The 21174-nt window shown below is 39.6% G+C and overlaps 1 protein-coding gene across 1 annotated transcript in view; it reads left to right on the forward strand.

The window, feature by feature from the left end:
• Positions 1–17369, forward strand: part of LOC113417040 (ribosomal protein S6 kinase alpha-2) — a 68931-nt gene extending 51562 nt beyond the window's left edge. Inside the window, exons 11-16 of the mRNA XM_087969069.1 lie at positions 62–220; positions 835–996; positions 7264–7340; positions 10061–10178; positions 13085–13222; positions 15513–17369. Of these exons, the coding sequence (XP_087825195.1) occupies positions 62–220; positions 835–996; positions 7264–7340; positions 10061–10178; positions 13085–13222; positions 15513–15638 (780 nt within the window). The 3' untranslated portion in view covers positions 15639–17369. The remainder of the gene's footprint in view (positions 1–61; positions 221–834; positions 997–7263; positions 7341–10060; positions 10179–13084; positions 13223–15512) is intronic.
• The last annotated feature ends 3805 nt before the right edge of the window (positions 17370–21174 follow it).

Below are 21174 nucleotides of genomic sequence, written 5' to 3' on the forward strand. Positions count from 1 at the left end.
GACTACCTGTATGAAGTTAAGATTTACAAGTACTTGATAAGTTTTCTGTACCCGTGTGTAGGTCTATGATGATGGAAAATTTGTATACCTTGTGATGGAACTGATGCGAGGAGGAGAACTCTTAGATCGAATCCTTCTACAGAAATGCTTCTCAGAGCGAGAAGCTAGCGCTGTTCTCTGTACCATTAGCAAAACTGTGGACTATCTGCATTCCCAGGGTGTAAGTATACCAGTTTTTCTATATCCAAGCATCTTTCCAAAAATATTACTCCATGTCATTAAAATATTGAATAGGGGAAGGTATTATCATCTTCTCCACAGACATAAAATCCACAAAGAAAATGAACGTGATGGAGTGTGATTCACTGACTAGTGAAAAATGGAAGACTGTAAGATAGAATAGAATGGCATAGGATAGAAATATGATCTCTTATAATAAAGATCAAATGCCTGCAGCGCATCCTTCAAACAGAAGATTTAATTGTTATTATCTTTCTAGTTGCAGTATGAGCCAAATTACTGGCAAGTTACAGCTTCTCAATTATCAACTGCTCCCAATCAGATTTGCTGCATGTAATTTACTAGAAATGATTAATATTTCAGGTGGATAGATATAAATATAAAATTCATTTAGTTCCTCTGGTTTATTACTAAGATGTATCCTCTGTTACTGTGTGGTAATGTCAATATTTATCAAGGCATGGAATTAAATGTCCAGAAATCATTTCTGGAATTAACTAATAATTTTCAAAGAATTGCAGTTGTGGACAAATCATTTACTATTATAGTCATTTGGGTTTAGATAACGTGCAGTTGTTTCAACTTTATTTTCAGGTTGTTCATCGAGATCTAAAGCCTAGTAATATTTTGTACGTGGACGAATCGGGGAACCCAGAGTCTATCAGAATGTGTGATTTTGGATTTGCCAAACAACTGAGAGCTGAGAATGGTCTACTAATGACACCATGTTACACAGCCAATTTTGTAGCACCTGAGGTATGGAGATTTAAAAAGTCTACATAATGGTCACCATTTCCATAATGAGCAATATTCAGGAGTTGCCTTTGATATTTATACAATCACTTTTCTGGAGAGTGATTTAGATTTGGAAAAAGGTTGCAACACCTGACCAATTTTTCTGAGTTCAGGAGATAAGTGGGTTAAGGTTTGGCTACTACTTTGATGGGAAGCCACCAGGAAATATGAGGCCTGAATTGGAAAATTGAAAGAAAGAAAAAATCCCAGAATAAGACAATAGGAAATACTTCCTTACTGTGGCAAAATAACTTCATGGACAGGTCCAGGAAATTACAAGGAATCAATCTCAACTTGAAGGAGTGTCAACTGTCCCACTGGGTTAGACAGCAAAAGAAACTCCTGGGACATTTTTTTACCAAGAGTATAACTTTACTGAAGATTCCATATGGGTACAGAAGTAGTAAAGCCAGTCCTAACTATTTCGTGTATAAATAGCATAGGACAACTTTCCCTCCCTCCCACTCCCCATACCTCCCATTGTCCATTGTCCACCAATCATTTGCACTCGCTTTGTTTGGGGAATGGTCTGTCTGCCTCAGATGTTCCCCAGCTGGTGACCTTGGGGTGTTGAGTCTGTCTCAGGCTTCCAGCCAGCACACTTGCATTCCAAATTTCCCTCCCAAACCCCCCTTATATTCCAATGCCTTCCCTAACCCTACCGTTACTCTTATCTGGTTGCAAGTGGGTCTGCTTAGCGAGTCAACTATGACAAGATTTAACTTTTTTTAAATCACATTGTTCTAGTAGTTGGAAATCCCTACAAAGGAAAAACAACACTATAAAAACAAAACACAAAGAGGGAATACATCACCTTAATCCCTCATATGGGATAATTTTTAGTTTGTTCAGTTCAGTCTCATTCATTCTACCATAGCTTCAAAGGACGGAATCAGCAACTTCTCATTACCGAATTGGAGATCACCTTCATGCAAATTACTGTTATCAAAGCTCAGATTATTTTTCAGAACCAGATTTGCATATAACCTTTTTTCTTTTTGAGAATGTCGTTGAAGGGAAACAGCAGAGTAGTTCCAGATGTTCTTGAATTACGTATTTATTATTGGTCCTTTTCTGAGTGTCTTCAGAATGTACTTAGAATGCTGAAGATATTCATATTCCAGGTGAACTATTTCTAGCTAGAGGTGGTCATTTCTTTGCTGGTCCTAAATGGGCATCTTTGTGGATTTTGGTGCTACGGTTCATACCATTATTTATGGCCATGTTATCTTTATGGTTTTATTTTTTTAATTACAGGATGGCATGTGGAGAGATATGTTCAGTGTCATGTGACTGATATATGATAGTTCCCACAGTAATGGAACTGCCCACCTTGCACATAAGCCATGCCAATCATAAAATAGGACTCTCACATGGCTAACCTAATTTTACAATCTTTTTTGCAGCAGTCGTTAAGAGAACCAATGCTTTGCTATGGATTGGTTTTGCTGAAAAACAGAAGTAACTGCTGTTTTTAGCAAAAGTATCATAAAACATGGTCATGTGATTCCAGGTTGCAGCAAACTGATATGATTGAAAATCAATTGCCAAGTGCCCAGCATGCATTTATGTGACTGGGCGATGGGGGTCAGCCATCAGAACTTCAGAACCAGGTTGCAAGTATCAAAGAAGGTCCACTGTAACTTCGAACAGTTGCTAAGCAACTGGCTGTAAATTGAGGGCTAACTATATTCCATTTGTACCTAGTAAACATGTCTTCATAATCCAATATAAATGTTTATAGATTATCTGACTGAATAAAATTTCAGGGGAGAAGGCAACTAGGAAAACTGCTTCCTTTCTCTCATCCTTTGAAAACATAAACTTTGCACCTCATTTGCTGTTAATTCTTAATGTTATTTTAATTAATCTCCAATTTCTTTTCGGTATATTGAAAAAATATTCAATATATTGTTTTGCCATATTAACTTTCTCAATTATACAAGTTATTTAAAAGGCAGCTGAAATTGCATGCTTGTTTCCATACCATCTTTTTAAATGTTTGGTTTTGAACCTTTAATTATAATGGGTGGTAGTTATACCAGTTATATATTTAATAGCAATGAGAAAACAGAACATTATAAATGGTTAAAGATATCTAGAGAAGAACTGACCTGCCATCTAGTGGAAGCATTTTGGCAGATAATAAAAATAGTCTTGTATTTCATAAGCTCTGATCATTATCAGCAGGTAAATGTAATCACATCATAGCTTTTATTTTCTCCAATTGTTGCTGAGGTCTGGGTGAAAATCGTTTGTTCTCTTCAGCAACAAGCTATATTTTATTTACAAAATCTCATTAGATAGCTCTGAAAGGTACTAGATTAAAACTAACATAGAGAAATAATCTTCATAAAAGCCCAAAACTTGTTATTGTCTTAATAATTTTTCAAATATAATTGAGTATTCCTATCCCATGTGCTAATTTTAAAGAGCAACAAGTGGGATTTTGCATACCTTTAGCACTTTCGAAAAGTGTAAATGGATTTCTAATCAAAAAGCTAAAAGAAGCAGCAGTGAGCCAAATCTGAGAAGTGCAGTTCAATTTTATGCCAGACAGGAAATCTGCAGACCAGACTTCTCCAGATAATCTCTGAAAAATGTGTAAATTTGAGGGGAAAAGTTATATTGCCTAAGTTTTGGATTTAGGGAATGGTATGATCTACTGAATAACTTTGAATCACTGAATGTTTTACACATTAACGAAGTTGAAATTGGTAGCTGAATATAGTATATGATAGAAATAAAGTTTGGACAAATGGAATGTATAGCATAAGGTTTAACCCTGAATAGGGAACGAGAATGAATGATTTCTCCTCATCTTAATGCATTTAAGAGTTGGATTAATAAGTTAAATGTCAGGATTCCGGCAGTTACTCCAATTAAATCATGAGCCTCGAGCCACACTCCCAAAACTAAAAAGGATTTGTTAGAAGTTAACATTCTGGCATTAGCCTGGGCATAGCCAACTCTGAGATACGTAATTCACTGTCACCCTTGATCCTGTTTCCTACCCCACCCCACCCATCTGGGTGTATCACCCAACGAAATATGTCCATAGCCAAGAGTCATCATGCTTTCCAATTAGATTTTTGCGCAGAAGCTTTAGTCATCTAATCAGTCTCTGAAGAAAATATGAATAGAATGTACTTTCGATTCCACACTGCTGCCTGCTCTTTGAAACCCCGCCCCCTTTCTGTTGACAACTATAAAACGTGTATACAAAACGTTTTATGAGTTGACATTAAAAATATGCGTGCAAAGTTAAAAGTGTGTTGTGTTGGTCAAGGATGTGAATGTAGATGTACACAGATGACGCCATATTATTTGTTGAGAACCTGAATTATTTGCAGCTGAACTTTAGATTGCCTAAGCAAACAAATACAAACAAAACAAATACAAGGCCTGAAGATTTGTGTATCAAAGATTAAGAAAGCTGTATCTGAATAGACAAAATAGTAATTGCAAGTTACTGTATATACTATATAAATGATGAAACATTAGAGCAAGTAGATGAATACTTGGCATTATGGCAGAATATTTATTAAAGATATGGAAATGGATGGAGGAATTTTAAGACAAGAAAATTGAGTAGATAGCTAGTGCTTGTATGTGGTCTGGAGAATAAAGCTGAAAGCAACAAAAACGGCTGTATATAAGAACACGTTTTCACCCTATTTGTTATGTAGAGATGAGACTGCTATGTCAGAAATATTAAAATAATTGGATGCAGTAGGAATAGATTAATTAAAAAGTTATTTGTAGTAAAACAGGAAGTGATAGCCTCAAGAATAAATGAACACTAAATGGATATACAGTATCTGGAATGCAGAAATGAAAGTTTATTGCAGTGTTCATTCACAAAATGGATAAGGATCTAATTGCAGAATAATTATATGAAAGAAGAGTGAATAAGTCAAGAGGAAAAGGAAGAATGTTATGGTTGGATAGAATCATAAAGCAGGAAGAGATATCCGAGGTCTTCGAGTACAGGGCTCTCTAACCTTGGCAAAGCTGGCTGGAGAATTCTGAGAATTGAAGTCCTCCAGACTTAAAGTTGCCAAGGTTGGATACCCCTGTTCTAGTACAACCTCCTGCTCAAGGAAGGAGCCTTATATCCCAGTCAAATGGTTGTCCAGTCTATGTTTGAAAACCTCCAATAATGAGATTCTCAGAAAGAGATAAATGAGATATTTAAAGAAGGTGAAGTGAAGGCACACATGATTTATTAGAATAGGAAGGTCCAAAGACATACAGTGTAAACTAGTTTTACCTATTTCACTTTTTCCCCTTAAATTTCTTTGTTTTACTATTTCTTACCTTTTTTTTTTTTTTTTGCAATCTGCATTATGTTGTTTACTCTGAATGGAATGGCAAGATGGACAACCTGCTGTTTGAGTTAAAATAAGAAGATGATCTAGGACAGGGGTGGGCAAACATTTTGGCTCGGGGGCCGCATTGACTTTTAAAATTTGACAGACGGGCCGGGTCAGCACAAGATTTTGGGAATCGCCCCCTTCCCCCCTTTTCCTCCTTCCCCTCCCCTCGGAGGCCCCTGAGTCAGGAGTTGCTACCGCCGGGCGCGGCTCCACGCGGCCCAGTCCGCGTTGCCTCGGGAAGGAAAGGCAAAAGGAAGAGCCGCAGCGGTGCTTTGCAACGGAGCAGCGGCACTGGAGGCTCAGGCTCAGCGGCTCCTGGTTTTGCCTTTTCCTTCCCAAGGCAACGCGGGACTGAGCCGCACGGAGCTGCGCCGGCGGTAGCAACTCCTCACAGCCCCAGCCAGACACCTGAGCGGAGCCTGGGTGAAACTGCCTGTTGCTGCTGCCGGAGCACCGCCGGTCGCCTCCTCCAAGCAGCCCGCCCGCCCGCCGGGCTTCCCCTCTGCCACGCGGCTCGGGGCCAGGCGCAGCGCCCGCGAGTTAAAGGAAGCCGAAAGTTGCTGGGAAGTTGCTCGGGTGCTGGGAGCAGGCTTTTAAAGTGCCGCCCGAGCAGGACCGCCGAGCCGGGAAACGGGGCACCAAGGCAGGGCAAGGCTCCATCAGCAGCGGCCTAGCTTTAGGTGGCTCCAAGCAGCCCGCCCGCCCGCCGGGTGGAACCTTTCCCGCTCCTCGGCGGGAAGACGCTCCAGCCTGCAAGCTTTGCCTTTGCAAAGTTTAAGCCTGGAAGCCCCGGAAAAAAAGGGGGATCGGCGGGACTCACCTTCGGAGAGGTCGCACTCGAAGGTGATTTCGAACTCCCAGCCAAGGCCTTTGCAAAGTTCTTTCTTTCCTACCCCGAGAGCACTCCGCACTGTTTTGCAGCTTTGGGGGCCACGCGCACAGGGCAATACGCCACACCCAGCGATTTTTTTTCAGGGGCGGGCCGGATTGGACAGACCAATGGCAGTGATTTTTTTTCAGGGGCGGGCCGCATTGGACAGACCAACGGGCCGGATGTGGCCCCCGGGCCGTAGTTTGCCCACCCCTGATCTAGGAAGTTGCCAGACACACCCTAAACTAAGAAACAAGGATATTTCAGTGTAAATAGTACTTCCTATGCAAGGGTTGTAAGAGACAAAAATGGGAGGTGTTTTCCCCAGTTTCAGATTTAGAACACACAGACACACACGAATGCATATCAGGATACTGTACTTTAATGAAATATCCTGGGCAAACTGATCAATTAGTAGGTGAATGGCAATCAGTGAAGTATACTTTGATCCTTTTGCTTGCTTGCTTCCTTGTGTTATTGCATTGCCTAGCTCCATATGACTTCTGGCATTTAACATAAAACAAAAATAACAACACTACAATTAATACAAAGTGTCATCCACCTGATCAGTCATAATTAATAAGTCCCACTCAAGCAAATCAGTATTGCCACTATGTATTAAGCTAATAGTCAATATATAAGATGAACTCCAATGGCAAATTTCTCCTAAGCACTGAAACTATTCCAGAGAAGGTGTGCCTCTGAGTCCATATCCCCCCAAATTTTTGTAGCGAAAAACACCCACCATCTTCCTTCTGCATTCTCACATGGACTATGTAGATTCCATTTGGAGGAGTTGGTCCCTAAACCACCCTGGAACCAAGCCATGAACAACTTCAAAGGTTAAAAGTAGAACTTTGAGCTGGACCCAGGACCTATTGGCATGAGGGAACATATGCCTAAATGTGAAGCAAGCAACAGTTAAATTTTCAGCAACTCTCAAAAGTAGTAAAATATACTTATGTTTCCTTTATGCAGGTCCTGAAACGGCAGGGTTATGATGCAGCCTGTGATATCTGGAGTTTGGGCATTTTGCTGTATACCATGTTAGCAGGGTAAGTGCAAAAATTTCTTAATATCTGTATCCTGGTCAATCTTTGAAGCCAATGAACAGCAATATAAAGACAGAAACACAATCTAGACATTATAGTGAACACCACTTAAATTACTAAGATAAAGGTTCCCCTTGCACATACATGCTAGTCATTTCCAGCTCTAGGGAGTAGTGCTCTTCTCCGTTACAAAGCCAAAGAGCCAGCGCTGTCCGAAGACATCTCCATGGTCATGTGGCTGGCATGACTAAATGTCGAAGGCACACAGAACGCTGTTACCTTCCCACCAAAACGGTCCCTATTTTTCTATTTGCATTTTTACATGCTTTCAAACTGCTAGCAGAAGTTGTGACAAGTAACGGGAGCTCACTCCATTACATGGTGCTAGGCATTCGAACCACCAAACTGTTGACCTTTCTGATAGACAACCTCAGCGTCTTAGTCACTGAGCCATAGTTGGGTGCTAAAGATTCATGACTGAAATGGCCAGGTTAATTAAAGGCAAGTTACGGCATATTATTTGCAGTTGTTTATTCCAGTTGATGTCCATCTTGAAATGACTATGTTTTGAAATTAAAGAAAGTAAATACTGTATGTTTATCAAAATATGTAGATTTTATAGAGAAGATGTATACTTCGTTTGATGACCATCACATTTTGTTATACTAGTATTATAAAATCTTTCATAGTAAAAAGTTTTATAATAATGGCTCTTAAGTGTCACTTTGTATCACAAAAGAAAAAGGAACTGTATCTTATAGGAATTGTATCCAATCCTGCCCACCTTTTTTTAGGACTTCAAGTTTTGGCTTTTAGATATATTTAGATATACCGTGTTTCTCCAACAATACGGCCTCCACCAATAGGAAGGCCCAGCATGTTTTTGGGGCATAAAATCAAATAAGCCCCTCCCCCCAAATTTAGGCCTATCTTAAAATATGCAAAATAAGGGGAAGGGCAGGAGACTTGTCGTTAGGAGCGCCGGCGGGCAGGAATTCCTCACCACCAGCCGCTCCTAACGGGCGATCATGGCGACGCTGGGAGCTCCCTACTCCCACCAAACACCTTTGCTGCAGACACCTTAGGCACCGCCGCTGTTGCTTTCCCTTCTGCCCATTCCGCCGCCACGTTTGGAGCTGGCGCTTCCGTGTTGAGTGCCGCCGCCATTTGGAGCTCAAACGCGGAGTGGCAGCTCCAAACATGACGGCGGGCGATCTTTTTATTTTGGTCCAGCCTTGAGTTCAGAGCGAGCAAGAGAGGGAGACTGCGATGCCTCCATCCGAGATGGCAACCTCACTAGTGGATCACAACATGGCTGGAAGCCCGAATCGGCGGGACACGATGGCGATCTTTTTGGAGCGAGGAAAGGGAGAGAAGAGTTGCGAGGCGTAATTTGCAGGAGGAAGTAGGTGACCCCACGGCAGGGAGCCCAAGGAAGAAGGGCTGGTAGGCAACGGAGAGCGTCCCGTAGCTCCGGAAGCAGCCTAGAGACGCGCCGGGAAGAGGCGCAGATGCTGCCTTGTAGTCCCCAAACCAACTGCGTGCGCCGCCTTTAGTTATGTGCGCTCCGCTCTCTGGGCATCTCCGTGTGATTGTGACCCTGTCCTTTCCACCTGGCGCCTTGCTGCTTTCTGGCTCTTTAGCGACCGGCCCGCTTGGAACACGTTCGCGTTTGGAGTTGGTTTGGGGACTACAAGGCAGCATCTGTGCCTCTTCCCGGGCGCGTCTCTAGGCTGCTTCTGGAGCTATGGGACGCTCTCCGTTGCCTACCGGCCCTTCTTTCTTGGGCTACCTGCCGAGGGTACACCCACTTCCTCCTGCAAATTACGCCTGCAACTCTTCTCTCCCTTTCCTCTCGCTCCAAAAAGATTGTCATCGTATCCCGCCGATTCGGGCTTCCAGCCACGTTGTGATCCACTAGTGAGGTTGCCATCTCAGATGGAGGCATCGCAGTCTCCCTCTCTTGCTCGCTCTGAACCGCGCGGACCAAAATATCGCCCGCCGTCATGTTTGGAGCTGCCACTTCTGCGTTTGGAGCTCCAAATGGCGGCGGCACTCCAAACATGGAAGCACCAGCTCCAAACGTGGTGGCGGAATGGGCAGAAGGGAAAGCAACAGCGGCGGGTGCCAAAGGTGTCTGCAGCAAAGGTGGGAGTAGGGAGCTCTCTGTGCTTCGCCATGATCACCCTTTAGGAGCGGCTGTTGGCGAGGATGCAAGGGGGGAATTAAGTCACCCCGAAAAGACGGCCTAGCCGTTTTTTCGGGCTCAAAAAATAAGGCCCGGCCTTATTATGTGAGAAACACGGTATTAGATATATTTCATTCTGCTTCTTAGAACAATTTTAAAAAAGCTAAAATCTAGGACAAATTTACCTTATAAACACAATATGTCTATTTTTGTTGATACTGTAGTATAGAAGATTTAAAAACTTGATTTGAAATGAAAAAAAGAGAAGAAAAATGCCTGAACCAGAATTTTTAAAAGGGATTCCAAAAAGAAGCATGCTAGCTTCTGTCAGAGCTACAAGAATAGTGGAGGCTATGCTGTTTTTTTCTCCAAAGGGTGCTACTCCGAAGAAGGTGCTGGCCAGCTGAGAGATTAGGAATTGGAGGTCTACACACATAAAGAGCACAACATTGAGGGAGGCTATTTGTATGCAAACCAGATATATTATGCTTTGATAATGCTACAGCGGTTTCACATATTATTTATTGCTTAAAAGGTTCACCCCTTTTGCAAATGGACCAGATGATACTCCAGAGGAAATTCTGGCTAGAATTGGCAGTGGAAAATATGCTCTAGCAGGAGGGAACTGGGATTCCATATCTGATGCTGCAAAGGTAAAATAATGCATCATAATATGGTGCTTGTGATTGTCATCCATTTGTTTTGCTTGTGTTGCTCATGATTGGCCTCCATTTATTTTAAATGAATGCAGATAAAATGAACAACAATATATTACAGCAGTTTCTTTAAAAACCCAATAGCAACTATATAAATAAGCATAATTACATCTTGTAAGTTGGAATGCCTCAATAAGGACTATCGTGTTTGCAAATTTTTCTGATTGTCCATAACAGTAGAACAATTAACTGAAATTATTAAAGATTAATCACAACATTGAATATGCATTACATCTAAAATGCCTGGTTGATCTCATGTATTGCACAGGTGCCATATTTTGTAGCATTATTACAATAGTTTGGAAACAATCACAGGACAGCAATGTGTGTCTTAAGTTTTCTTTAAATTAGAACTAAATGAATGACTTGATTATATTTATCTTCATTTAAATATCTTAACAGCCTTTTGGGTTTCTAAACTTCAGTGCAGTTCAGAATTAGTACAGACAAAGAAAAAAGCAGAAGGAGCTGTTTCAATCTTTTTTTCCACTTTGGCAAAAGTAAACTCTAACCCACTGAATCAGGTCAAAGTCTGATTTATCAAGCAGCTTGTTTTCAGCAATGAATGGTCAGATGCTGTTGTGAATCTACATGAAGTTCATTATCCTACATTTTGGATGTTTGAGGAGTTTGATATAGTTGCAGATTTTGACACACATTCCCCCAAGTTGCATGTCCCAAGGAAGTATATTGTATACATCAAACTTTATAAGTCTTATATAGGTGTATTCAAAGTAATTCTCAGTGAATTCAATGAGTTTTGTTTTCACATTAATGGGTATAGGATTACCACTTGATTAGTGATCTACCAGTTGCCACAGTATTGAATATTGTAACACAATTCTTGACTCATTTTTTCTAAGTCTTAAAATTAATTTGAAAACATGCTTTTAGAGAGAAATTGTAACTAGCAGTACATCTAGTCTTCATTTAATGACCACAATTGGAACCAGCAACTTGGTCATTAAGTGATTACTAAGTAAAAAAAAATGTGCTTACAATTTTATTTTAGTTTTTCTTTGCTTTACAAAATTAGTAGAATATGGCTCCAAATAACAGAGTAAGATCAAATGGTGGGGAAGATTTCTGGAATTTGACTTATGAGGAAGGTGGTTAAAAGGGAGAATCTTATAATCCTTTTTCCCCAATTCGCACACCCTTTGGAATGCTGACCCCGGGGCTAGGATAATTAGCAAGAAGAGAATTATTGTTTGTTACGTTCATTGAAGAGAAAGGGATTACAAAAGAAGAAGCAGGCCAACAATGGGGAATGAACATCAAAAGCAATGCACTAGTTTAACTGTTTTCCTAGCATACTCTTTACTGCAACCGCTTAGAAGACAAAAACTCTTCACTGTGAAATTGATTAGGGTCTTGTCCCTGTCAGCCAACAGCACCAATGAACTGGGGGATTCTAATCAATTAAGATAATAGAGTTAAGCTTGTTAACTTGTAGTTAGCACATTTAAGGGACATGTTGCACCATAGAGAAAAGCAGTTTAGGAAAAGATACTATAGCTTATCTGAGCAAGGGGGTGGGGGAGCGGGGAACAAGTCAGAGACAGGGCAAGGCATACTAACTGTAATGGCAAAACCAGAGAAAACTCAGGTCATAAATGCAGACATAAGTCACAAAATTACTTTTTAATTACTGTTGGAACTGTGAACAGTCTCTCTCCAAGGCAGCTGCTAAATGAGGACCTATAATATATTTCAATTCAAATTAGAGTTATGGATGGGCAAGGTCATATGTGATACATATCACTAATAAAGTGAACTTCTCCAATTTTCTTCCTCCCTTCCTTCTATGTTGATTTCTGGCGATTGTCTGTACAATCTGCAGTTAGCTCGACAAAATTTCAGACGTGGTTAGTCATTGTCTCGTTCTTACTGCTATGAGAGAGTGACTAGGCCAAAGTCATCCAGCTACTCTATATCTAACGTAGGATTAAACTGACTGTTTCTTAATTTCCAGCCAGGTGCCTTAAGAACTACACCAGTGATGGCTAACCTTTTCGGCATTGAATGCCCAAAGCACGTGTGCACACATCCTCAAAATGCAATATGTGTGCATCCCCCGCACATGTGTGCACATCCCCGCACATATATATATATCCCCACACATGCATGCATGTCCCACACATGCCCCCTGCCCCCATGGATGTGAGCATGTCCCCTACATATGCACCATCCCTGCACATGCATGTGCATCCCCATACATGCATGGCATTCCCTGCATGCACCTGCCTCCTGTGCATGCGTGACAGAGACCCAAAGACTCTGGCCAGCAGGAGTCACGTGCATGCATTTGCAGTGGAGCGGAGCTGAGCTGTGGCGACAGCTCATGTGCTCAGAGTGGGCTCTACATGCCACCTGTGCCATAGGTTCGCCATCACGGAACTACACCAAACTGTCTCCCTATCTCAATAAATAGATCCTATTTATTATTAAAGTAGCAGAAAATACATCGTTTATTCTTTTGTAGGCAAGGCAAAACTCGTGTCAGATCAATAATGTTGCAACCCAAGCCACATGAATAATCTTTAGCTTCATCTTCCAAGAAATCAGAATTAAAGCTCTTTTTTTCTTATGAATACAGTTTTAATATAATATCCTGATAAGGAACATTTTGAGGCTCTGAAGTGTTTGCTTTTCTCTTTCCTCCTAACATCAGAAGAATTTAATTACCTTAAAAAGATGTAGAGTGATTGTTATGGGCTGACTTAAGCCATTTTCCGTTCCTAACATCCACACCTGAAATCATAATCATAATTATCCAGAGTGCTTATTATTTTTAGTGAAATAACATTAATTTAATCTTCTCTCTATATTTTTTTTTTCAGGATATTGTGTCAAAAATGCTTCACGTAGATCCCCATCAGCGCTTAACTGCAGCCCAAGTTATAAGGCATCCATGGATAGTAAACAAGGAGTATCTCTCCCAGAATCAACTCAGCAGACAAGATGTCCACCTTGTAAAGGTATGTCTGAATCAGAGGTGGTATTCAGCAGGTTCTGACCAGTTCTGGAGAACCGGTAGTGGAAATTTTGAGTAGTTCGGAGAACTGGTAGAAGAAATTTTGAGCAGTTCGGAATACCACTTCTGACTGGCCCTGCCCCCATCTATTCTCTGCCTCCTGATTGGTTGGGTCTTCTTTTGTTGCCCTGCACAGGAGAACGGAGCTGGAAAGCAGGTTAGTGGGGTGGGGAAAGAATGGGGATTTTACAGTATCCTTCCCCTGCCATGCCCACCAAGCCACGCCCACAGAACCAGTAGTAAAAAAATTTGAATCCCACCACTGGTCTAAATGCTGCCCCTTTTGATTCCTAGACATAGAAAGTTTGGCGATGGTCTCCTAAGATGCCTAAATAATTAACCTGATTTTACATACAATCAGAACCAGCAACATTATTTCATTTTGCCCTAGAATTTTTAATTCTCTCCTGCTCCCCCCCCAAAAAAAATCTTAAAATTGTTTTTTTTTAATAAATAACCTAATTCTTACAAGGTCACTTATATTCATGCAATCTTATGAGGAAATGTCAATATCTGTCAGGATGGGCTTAGTGTAAAGTTGACGTGAACTGCCAAAATCTGCTAATCTCAGAAATCATTTTTTGAGGAAGAAGGAACACAGTAATCATGCAACGATCCTCAGATTCTAAAAAGTTGCAGATCTCTGACATGAATTATTTGTCAGTTAGGATAATGAACTGGTAGGAAGAGGGACACAGTGGCCTAGTGCTTAAGATGCTGGGTATGTTGAGCAGACATTTGGCAGTTTGAGACCCAAGCATCGTGATGGGGTTTGCTCCCATTCCTGCCCCAGGTCCTGCCAACCTAGCAGTTTCAAAACATTCAAATGCAAGTAGATAAAGAGGTACACTTTGATGGGAAGGTGACAGCACTCCATCTGCCTCGGTATATAGTCATGCTGGCCATATGACCACAGAAACTTCTTCAGACAACACTGGCTCCTTTGGTAGGAAATGGAGGTAAGCACTGCCCATTTTGCTTAGCGTGGGCCAAGTAGTTTAAGGACCAGCTTGAAAGCTCTAGTTGAGAGGGAGAATATTTTCTTCTCACAAACCAAAATAACCCGTCAGCCAAACAATATCTGGGAAGTGTATCTTTCTTATTGATTGATTGATTGATTTGATTTGTCAATTGCTTACAAGATGATAAGTATAAGAATAAACATGAGTATGAATACCGGAATTAGGTATGAATAAATGGAGACAATAGGATAGGGATGGGAGGCACAATTATGCACTTATTCACGCCCCTTACAGACCTCTTAGGAATGGGGTGAGGTCAATAGTGGATAGTTAAAGTTAAAGGAGTGGGTGTTGGAGGATCTAACAACAGAGTCAGGTAGTGCATTCCAGGCATTGACCACTCTGTTGCTGAAGTTGTACTTTCTGCAATCAAGTTTGGAGCAGTTTACATTGAGTTTGTAAAGGGGAATAACCTCTAGTTGCTAGGTTGCCTGTGAGACCTATCTCCTCTCACTTAAATGGACTATCTATGAAAGTCATCCTCTTTTTGTCTGGAGACATGGCTTCCTTGCCCATTGTTGTCTTGATTAAGGCATGTAATTGTCTAGATGGTTTTAGGCACAACTTTTTGGGATAGTGTTAGTGTTTGGAGCTTTAGGTCAGATGCATGCTGAAGGTATGCAGGTGATAAGAACCTGCAGGCCCAATCCAGAGAGCCCTCCTAGTCTCACCCATTACAAAGGCTTGAAGCCATTCTCCTTTCATCCATCAATGGCAGACATGCATGTGATCAATTAACTTGAAGGATTCCCAGATGGCTCAGTGGAATTGGTTATGAAGTCACTAGGAGGCTGGCAGATCCATCCTTTTTGAACCTGATGCATCATAATAGTGGTAACCAGTAAAGCTACTGGCAAGCTATTTCGCATCCTCTGGTATAAATTGTTGCATTTCTTGCTTGCAACTCCTTTGCCTCTTGCCTAACACTGTCAAAAGTATTGTGCACAAAAGATATCTATGTGCATTGTATATAAAACTACATTTTTCTGGTAAAATAGGAAGGGTAAAATGTAATTTGCTGGCCACCCCAATTCCAGTATATTAGTTTTGAGCAGTATATCAGATTCAGTTTTGAAAAGATGCTTTGGATTACAGGAGCATGAATGTAGCACATCTGCGCCTCTTTAAAGCAGCCATGCCTTTTCCTAGGAAGAGGGAAAATGTGATTTTTCTGAAATACTACATAATCTCCCTCTTTTTTTAATTTTGCAGGGTGCCATGGCAGCCACCTACTTTGCTTTAAACCAAACGCCTCAAGCACCAAGGCTGGAACCGGTATTGTCCTCCAACCTGGCCCAGCGAAGGGGGATGAAAAGATTGACCTCAACGAGGTTATAATGGTCCCAAAATGGCCTGCTTAAATAAAAAGAAAACATTTGCCCAATATATTGATCAGAGAGGCTGGTCTATATTGTTAATGTTGCAGGACTCCTGGCACATACATTGTTTTAATCAGCAAAACTTCAGTTTAAGGCAAAGTTGTTCTTTGCTTTCAGATATTTTTGGGTTCTGTTTTTTTACATTTACCAACAGGATGGCAAATACTCAGAAACATGCCATATTTTTCAACTGCTGTATTGCTTATTATTTAAGTACTGTATCAATTGCTGATATTGTGTTCTCTCCCCTCGTCCTTTAATCCAGATGCTTTTTTTGGAATTATAGATGCTCTGTAAGACCACTTTTTGTAACAGATTCGATTTTAGATATCAGCTCTACCAGCATCTATGTTTGGTGTATTGTCACCACTGTCATTAGCTGTCTCCAAAGAGTTGAAGATGTAATGATGTGTGAGACCATGAAAACAGCGTCCTATGAGGAATGAAGAGGGGGTGGGGGAAGAGCTGAAAACATACCTGTGTTATTAAAGGAAAATAATTATGTTATGAGTTTGGACCAGATGAAAGTATAGAAAGGAGATTAGAGTTGTGCTCATTGACAAAACAATCTTGAAGGGTCCTATCTGATAAGGCCTCCTTTTTTGATCAAAAATGCACAATCTCATCTTGGAAAAGGGGATATTTTTTAATGGAAGGTGACTCTGTAGTTGGTAGCACTGAAACACTATACATATAGACTCGTCTGGAAGTTTGAGGGGGAACCGGAAGGTAGGACTTCAATCCTATTCTTCCACTGACACATTCATAACTACATGAATGAATACAAGCACTGTGTTTCATAAGCTGTTACAGAGTTTCCTATTATATCAACTTGAGATAGTGATCTTTTGTTTACTGGTTTAATGTTAAAATAATAGCTTATTGTCACAGGCTGTTAAAACCATGTACTGCCCAAGAGAAAAAAAATTGCAGAAGAGTTCAGCAAGCAAAGTTTGTATTATTTCTTGTATCACAGGGAGCAAGCATGTATACAATTTCCTTAAAAGTCTTGAAAGATGATTGAAAAAATTGGTACATTTTATAAATCACCGATGCTTCATAACCATCATTAACTCAGATTGTCTCCATTGGCTGTAACCAAGTGCAGATTTAAGCATGCTCAATAGTACAATCCTATACTTTATTTGGAAGTAAGTTTCATAATGTGACTTTTTTCAAGTATGTTAGTATAGGATTGCACCCTAAACCTTTGGAATCTGTGGCCTTTGGAGCATTCAGTTCTGAATTGTATTCTAAAGATTGTATAAGCACTTTACTTGTCTTTTATTTTCAGAATGGATTTTTTTCCACCTGCTGAAAGGATGCAGGAGAAACTGCATCATTTTTCATTTATTCTTGGGGAGAAACTGTGAAATTCAGGGTATTACATCCTACAGATATTTTGTTGTTGAGGAGTAACACCATTTTAGGTGCTAAGCACAGTTTGAGATATTTGTATTAATTGAGCCTGCATACACAAAAGAGCAAGAAACTGCATTAGCTACTGTAGTGTGCTTCTTGGTGTTTGTTTCTGTGTTCAGCAAAATGTTATATTTATTTTATTTTGCCCTTCATTTTTAAATTATATTTTAATGTACATGTTGATGTGCTGTGCACACAGGACTGCAGCAGAGCAGCTGTTCTTCAAGTTTGACTTTTCAAATAAAATAGTGCTGGGAAACACCATAAAGTGAGTGAGATGTCTTAAATATAGGGCGGGTGGAAATACCAGACTGTTTCGAGTATTAGAAATTCTGAATGTGTGGTCCTGCTTATCTGTTGGTAACAGAATGTTCAAAGGCTTTTTCACCTTTCAGAGCCTATAGCAGAATCCGTCTCAATTTAGGACCCTTTTATAAGTAGCAAAAATGGATTTGTCTGCTTTAGATATCTGCTGACAACAGAAAGGTACAAAGAAGCACAGTATTCAAACCAAGTTTGACTGTCGTTTTTAGTCATAGATGCTTCAAAGGGTATCCTCTTTAATTGAGATACTCGTAAGCTGATTTGAAACTATGAAATAAGTTGGAATACAAATAATATGAATCAGAATGCATATATTTAGAAATTAGTCAAGAAGCATGTCATCTTTTCATGGAATTATGGTACATGTGTATATTATTCCCATAGAACACATCATAAAGATATGCGAAGCATTCAAAAAAGACATTTCACAATGCACAATAGGATAAATTATGGGCCACCTTGAAGAGTAAAGCAATTGTATCTGTTGTAGCACCTGATCCACAGGGACTGGGGCAGGGGGAGCATTTTCCTGGTAAAGCACCTGTACTTGTAGTCATCCTTTCCTATAATGATGACACCAAAGTGATGAAACACGTTGAGATGTCATGGTCTTCTTTTTTATACTTGCACTGCAATGTTGCACACAAGTATATAAGGGGGATGTGAATATAAGGGGGATGTGAATGAGAAATGATAAACAGCAATGCAGTGGCATGAATTTTATATGTTTGATATCACTCTCATTTATGAAAAGAGAGAATATGCACTGCAGTGTAAAAATGCTGCTTTCACCATTTTGATGAAAGCACTGGGACCCATGGACACCTCTGACTAACTATTGAATAAAAAAGAAAAATGCCCACTAGTTTTTGGTAACTAAAGATATTTTTAAAAGATATTTGAAGAGTTGTGTCAAGATGTGTAGTTATGGTTTAACAACATTCTGAAAATATAGAAATGCAATGCCAGGAGTAACCTAGCTAAAATATCTACAGATACATTTGCAAGAAAGTGAAGATATGAAGGAGCAATATGATAACTGGTGGATACTGTGATGTTAATTCCAAATTACTACAACAAACTTGAATTTTGTGTATCTCTTTGGATCATCAAAACAATCCATCTGTCATCACTAAGAGTCAACAATCACTTGGAGGCGTATAATCAATCTCTTTGAAAACCAGCTTTGAAGAAGCTACATCTCATACATAAGTAAATGGTGAATTTGTGTGACTTCAAGCTGATAAAACAGCAGTCAAATATATGGAGAGGCTGCAACAGAGCTTGAAAATCTTTCAATGAGGTAATTTTACTCAAGCGTTTTTATTTGACTGCACTAGAAAGAAGCAATCACTGGAAGCTATCATTTTTAAGAGATCGTGTGATCACAAGACATTGCAACTATGATAAATGTAAACCAGTTGCCAAGTGCCCGAATTGTGATTATGTGACTATAATGGTTGTAACTTCAAGGATAGGTCATAAATGACTTTTTCAGCACTGTCATAACTTTGAACCCTCATTAAATGAAGGGGTATATTTGTAAGCTGGGAAAAGCTATATTCTATGAATAAATCCAGAATAAAAAGGGACATATCCATATATATAAATTAGCTCTTAAAAATGGCAAATCACATGTGCTCATGGCTGAGTTTCCCATGTGCTGTATGTGTTGATCAAACTATAGTGCCTGGCTTCATATCTAATACTAAAATAGAAAGCATAATTTATAAACTACTATGTCTAAGGTCACCAAGTAGGCTGTGCCAAAATCAGTCATATTAGGACGTGGAAGTAATGATCCCAGCCTTACTGTCACATCAACCGAAATGTTCTGTTTTGGTGAGCACATTAGGTAAAAGTTTACATCTCAAAGTCACAGTCCAAATTCCATTCAAATCTGTACACAGCATCAGTGCCAATGATTTCAACAGAGCAGGACGGTCTCATTCTTACATATCATTTTACATTGAAACTATAGAGCTTCATCGTATTGCCTTTCAGCAGCAGTATGCTATTGCAATAATGAACATTGCTAAGCCAGAAAAACTTGCTTTATAGACTGTATATCCTGCCTATCTTAACATGAAGTAAAAACCTGTTTTTACTTGTGGCTGGAACCAGGACTTGTCTTCAGGCACTTCTTCTTGTGTGTTTGAAAGCCCAGGCAAGGACAAGAATTCCTTATTTCTTTCCATTTCATTGTTATCAGCTGTTACGTGAACTAATTTCTGCAGAGTTTAAGACACATCCAACCAATAAACCATTGCCATGGTACAGTGTGTATGTGTGTTTGAGTGCGTGTCCAGTGAGTAAAGTATAAAAGGGAAACATCTTAGAGTGCCTTTGCCCACTTGAGATTACCTCCCCTCCAAATATTGCATGTATTACTGAAGGGATTATATTACATAACCTCCTTCACTGCAGTTCTGCGTCAGGAAAATAATATCCTTAAAAGTGTGGTTCCCGGTTGCTGAAAAATTTTCCACCATACCAAGCATTTCAAACAATAATGCAATTGTTAATAACGTTAATGTTTCTTTTTGTATTTTACTTGCTATTAACTACTTTATCCAAATACAGCAAATAGAAAGGTGAAACGTAAAATGAATAAATGAACCCCAAACATCTGGCTAGGATGTTGATGAACACTTTCTACATGTTTATGGGTGATATTATTCTTAAAGATGTGCATAACGTGTATGGGCATAAATCTAATAATAATAGAAAGATTTGCCTACGAAGGTAAAGCCTGCGTATTAATTCACACACCTTCTTAAAAGATCAGCAGTTCTGACTCCATAGTGAACAACCATCACTTTCCCTTTGATCCCAGTTCTTTTAGAAAGTGTTTAGCTTTCAGACTGATTTCCCAAGCTAGTTACAGTTTAATTTTTTTTTGTTATGTATTGATTTAGATTGGCTTTTTAGTGTGCGAGTCAAAGGAACTGAATCAAAATTCTGTTAAAGGGCAAACTACGTCAGATATCCGACTTGTATCATTATTGTAGGACATGAATGAGGTCCAACAGATAAGAGAACTCCACTGCTATTACCCTCTCTTTAAAAAAATGAAACTATTCTATTAATAGTTGGCAGATGTTTCTTACAATTCTTCTACAGGATAAGAGTACAGTGGTATGAGCCAAGTTTAAACTAGAAGAGAAGGAAAGTAATCTCCAGAGCTAAAAGAGTAATAAACAGTTTCATTATCTATCCTTATAAGCAAAGATAAGAGTTGCTATCTCATTTGTTTGCTGGTTATTTAAGAGGCTAAAAGTCATGTAGAGAAAAAAAAAGCCCAGCCTTACCTAGATTAGAAATAATCTATCCAAGATAGGCTCCTTACACTTATGAAATGGAAAGCTTTTAAAAGTCAGTCACAGTATGAAACCAACAAAACACGTTTAGCCATCTAGAGATGGAAAACCCATGGGCACCTAATTTCCCATATAATTCAAAAAGAAAGCAGAGGAAATCATAAGAGAATCAAAACTAAGCAATGCTGTATGAATTTTCCAATAACTGAGAAGCTATATATACTTAATTCATGACAGTTATACCAGTGACTTTGGATAAAACATCTAATTGTATTGATAATGGTATAAACTGTAGGCAAAGCAATAAACTCTAGCCTAGACTTCTCTGCAATTGCTTTACTATTTGTAGAAATGCATAAATAACCAGAAACAATAGAATCTGTTCATTTCTAAATTTAAAATTTTCTTCAAATATTTTTTCATTTTTAA

This window comes from Notechis scutatus, chromosome 1 (assembly GCF_049901735.1).
Source record: "Notechis scutatus isolate UNSWTSFEM ecotype Mainland chromosome 1, rNotScu1.2, whole genome shotgun sequence".
Classification (NCBI taxonomy): Eukaryota; Metazoa; Chordata; class Lepidosauria; order Squamata; family Elapidae; genus Notechis; species Notechis scutatus.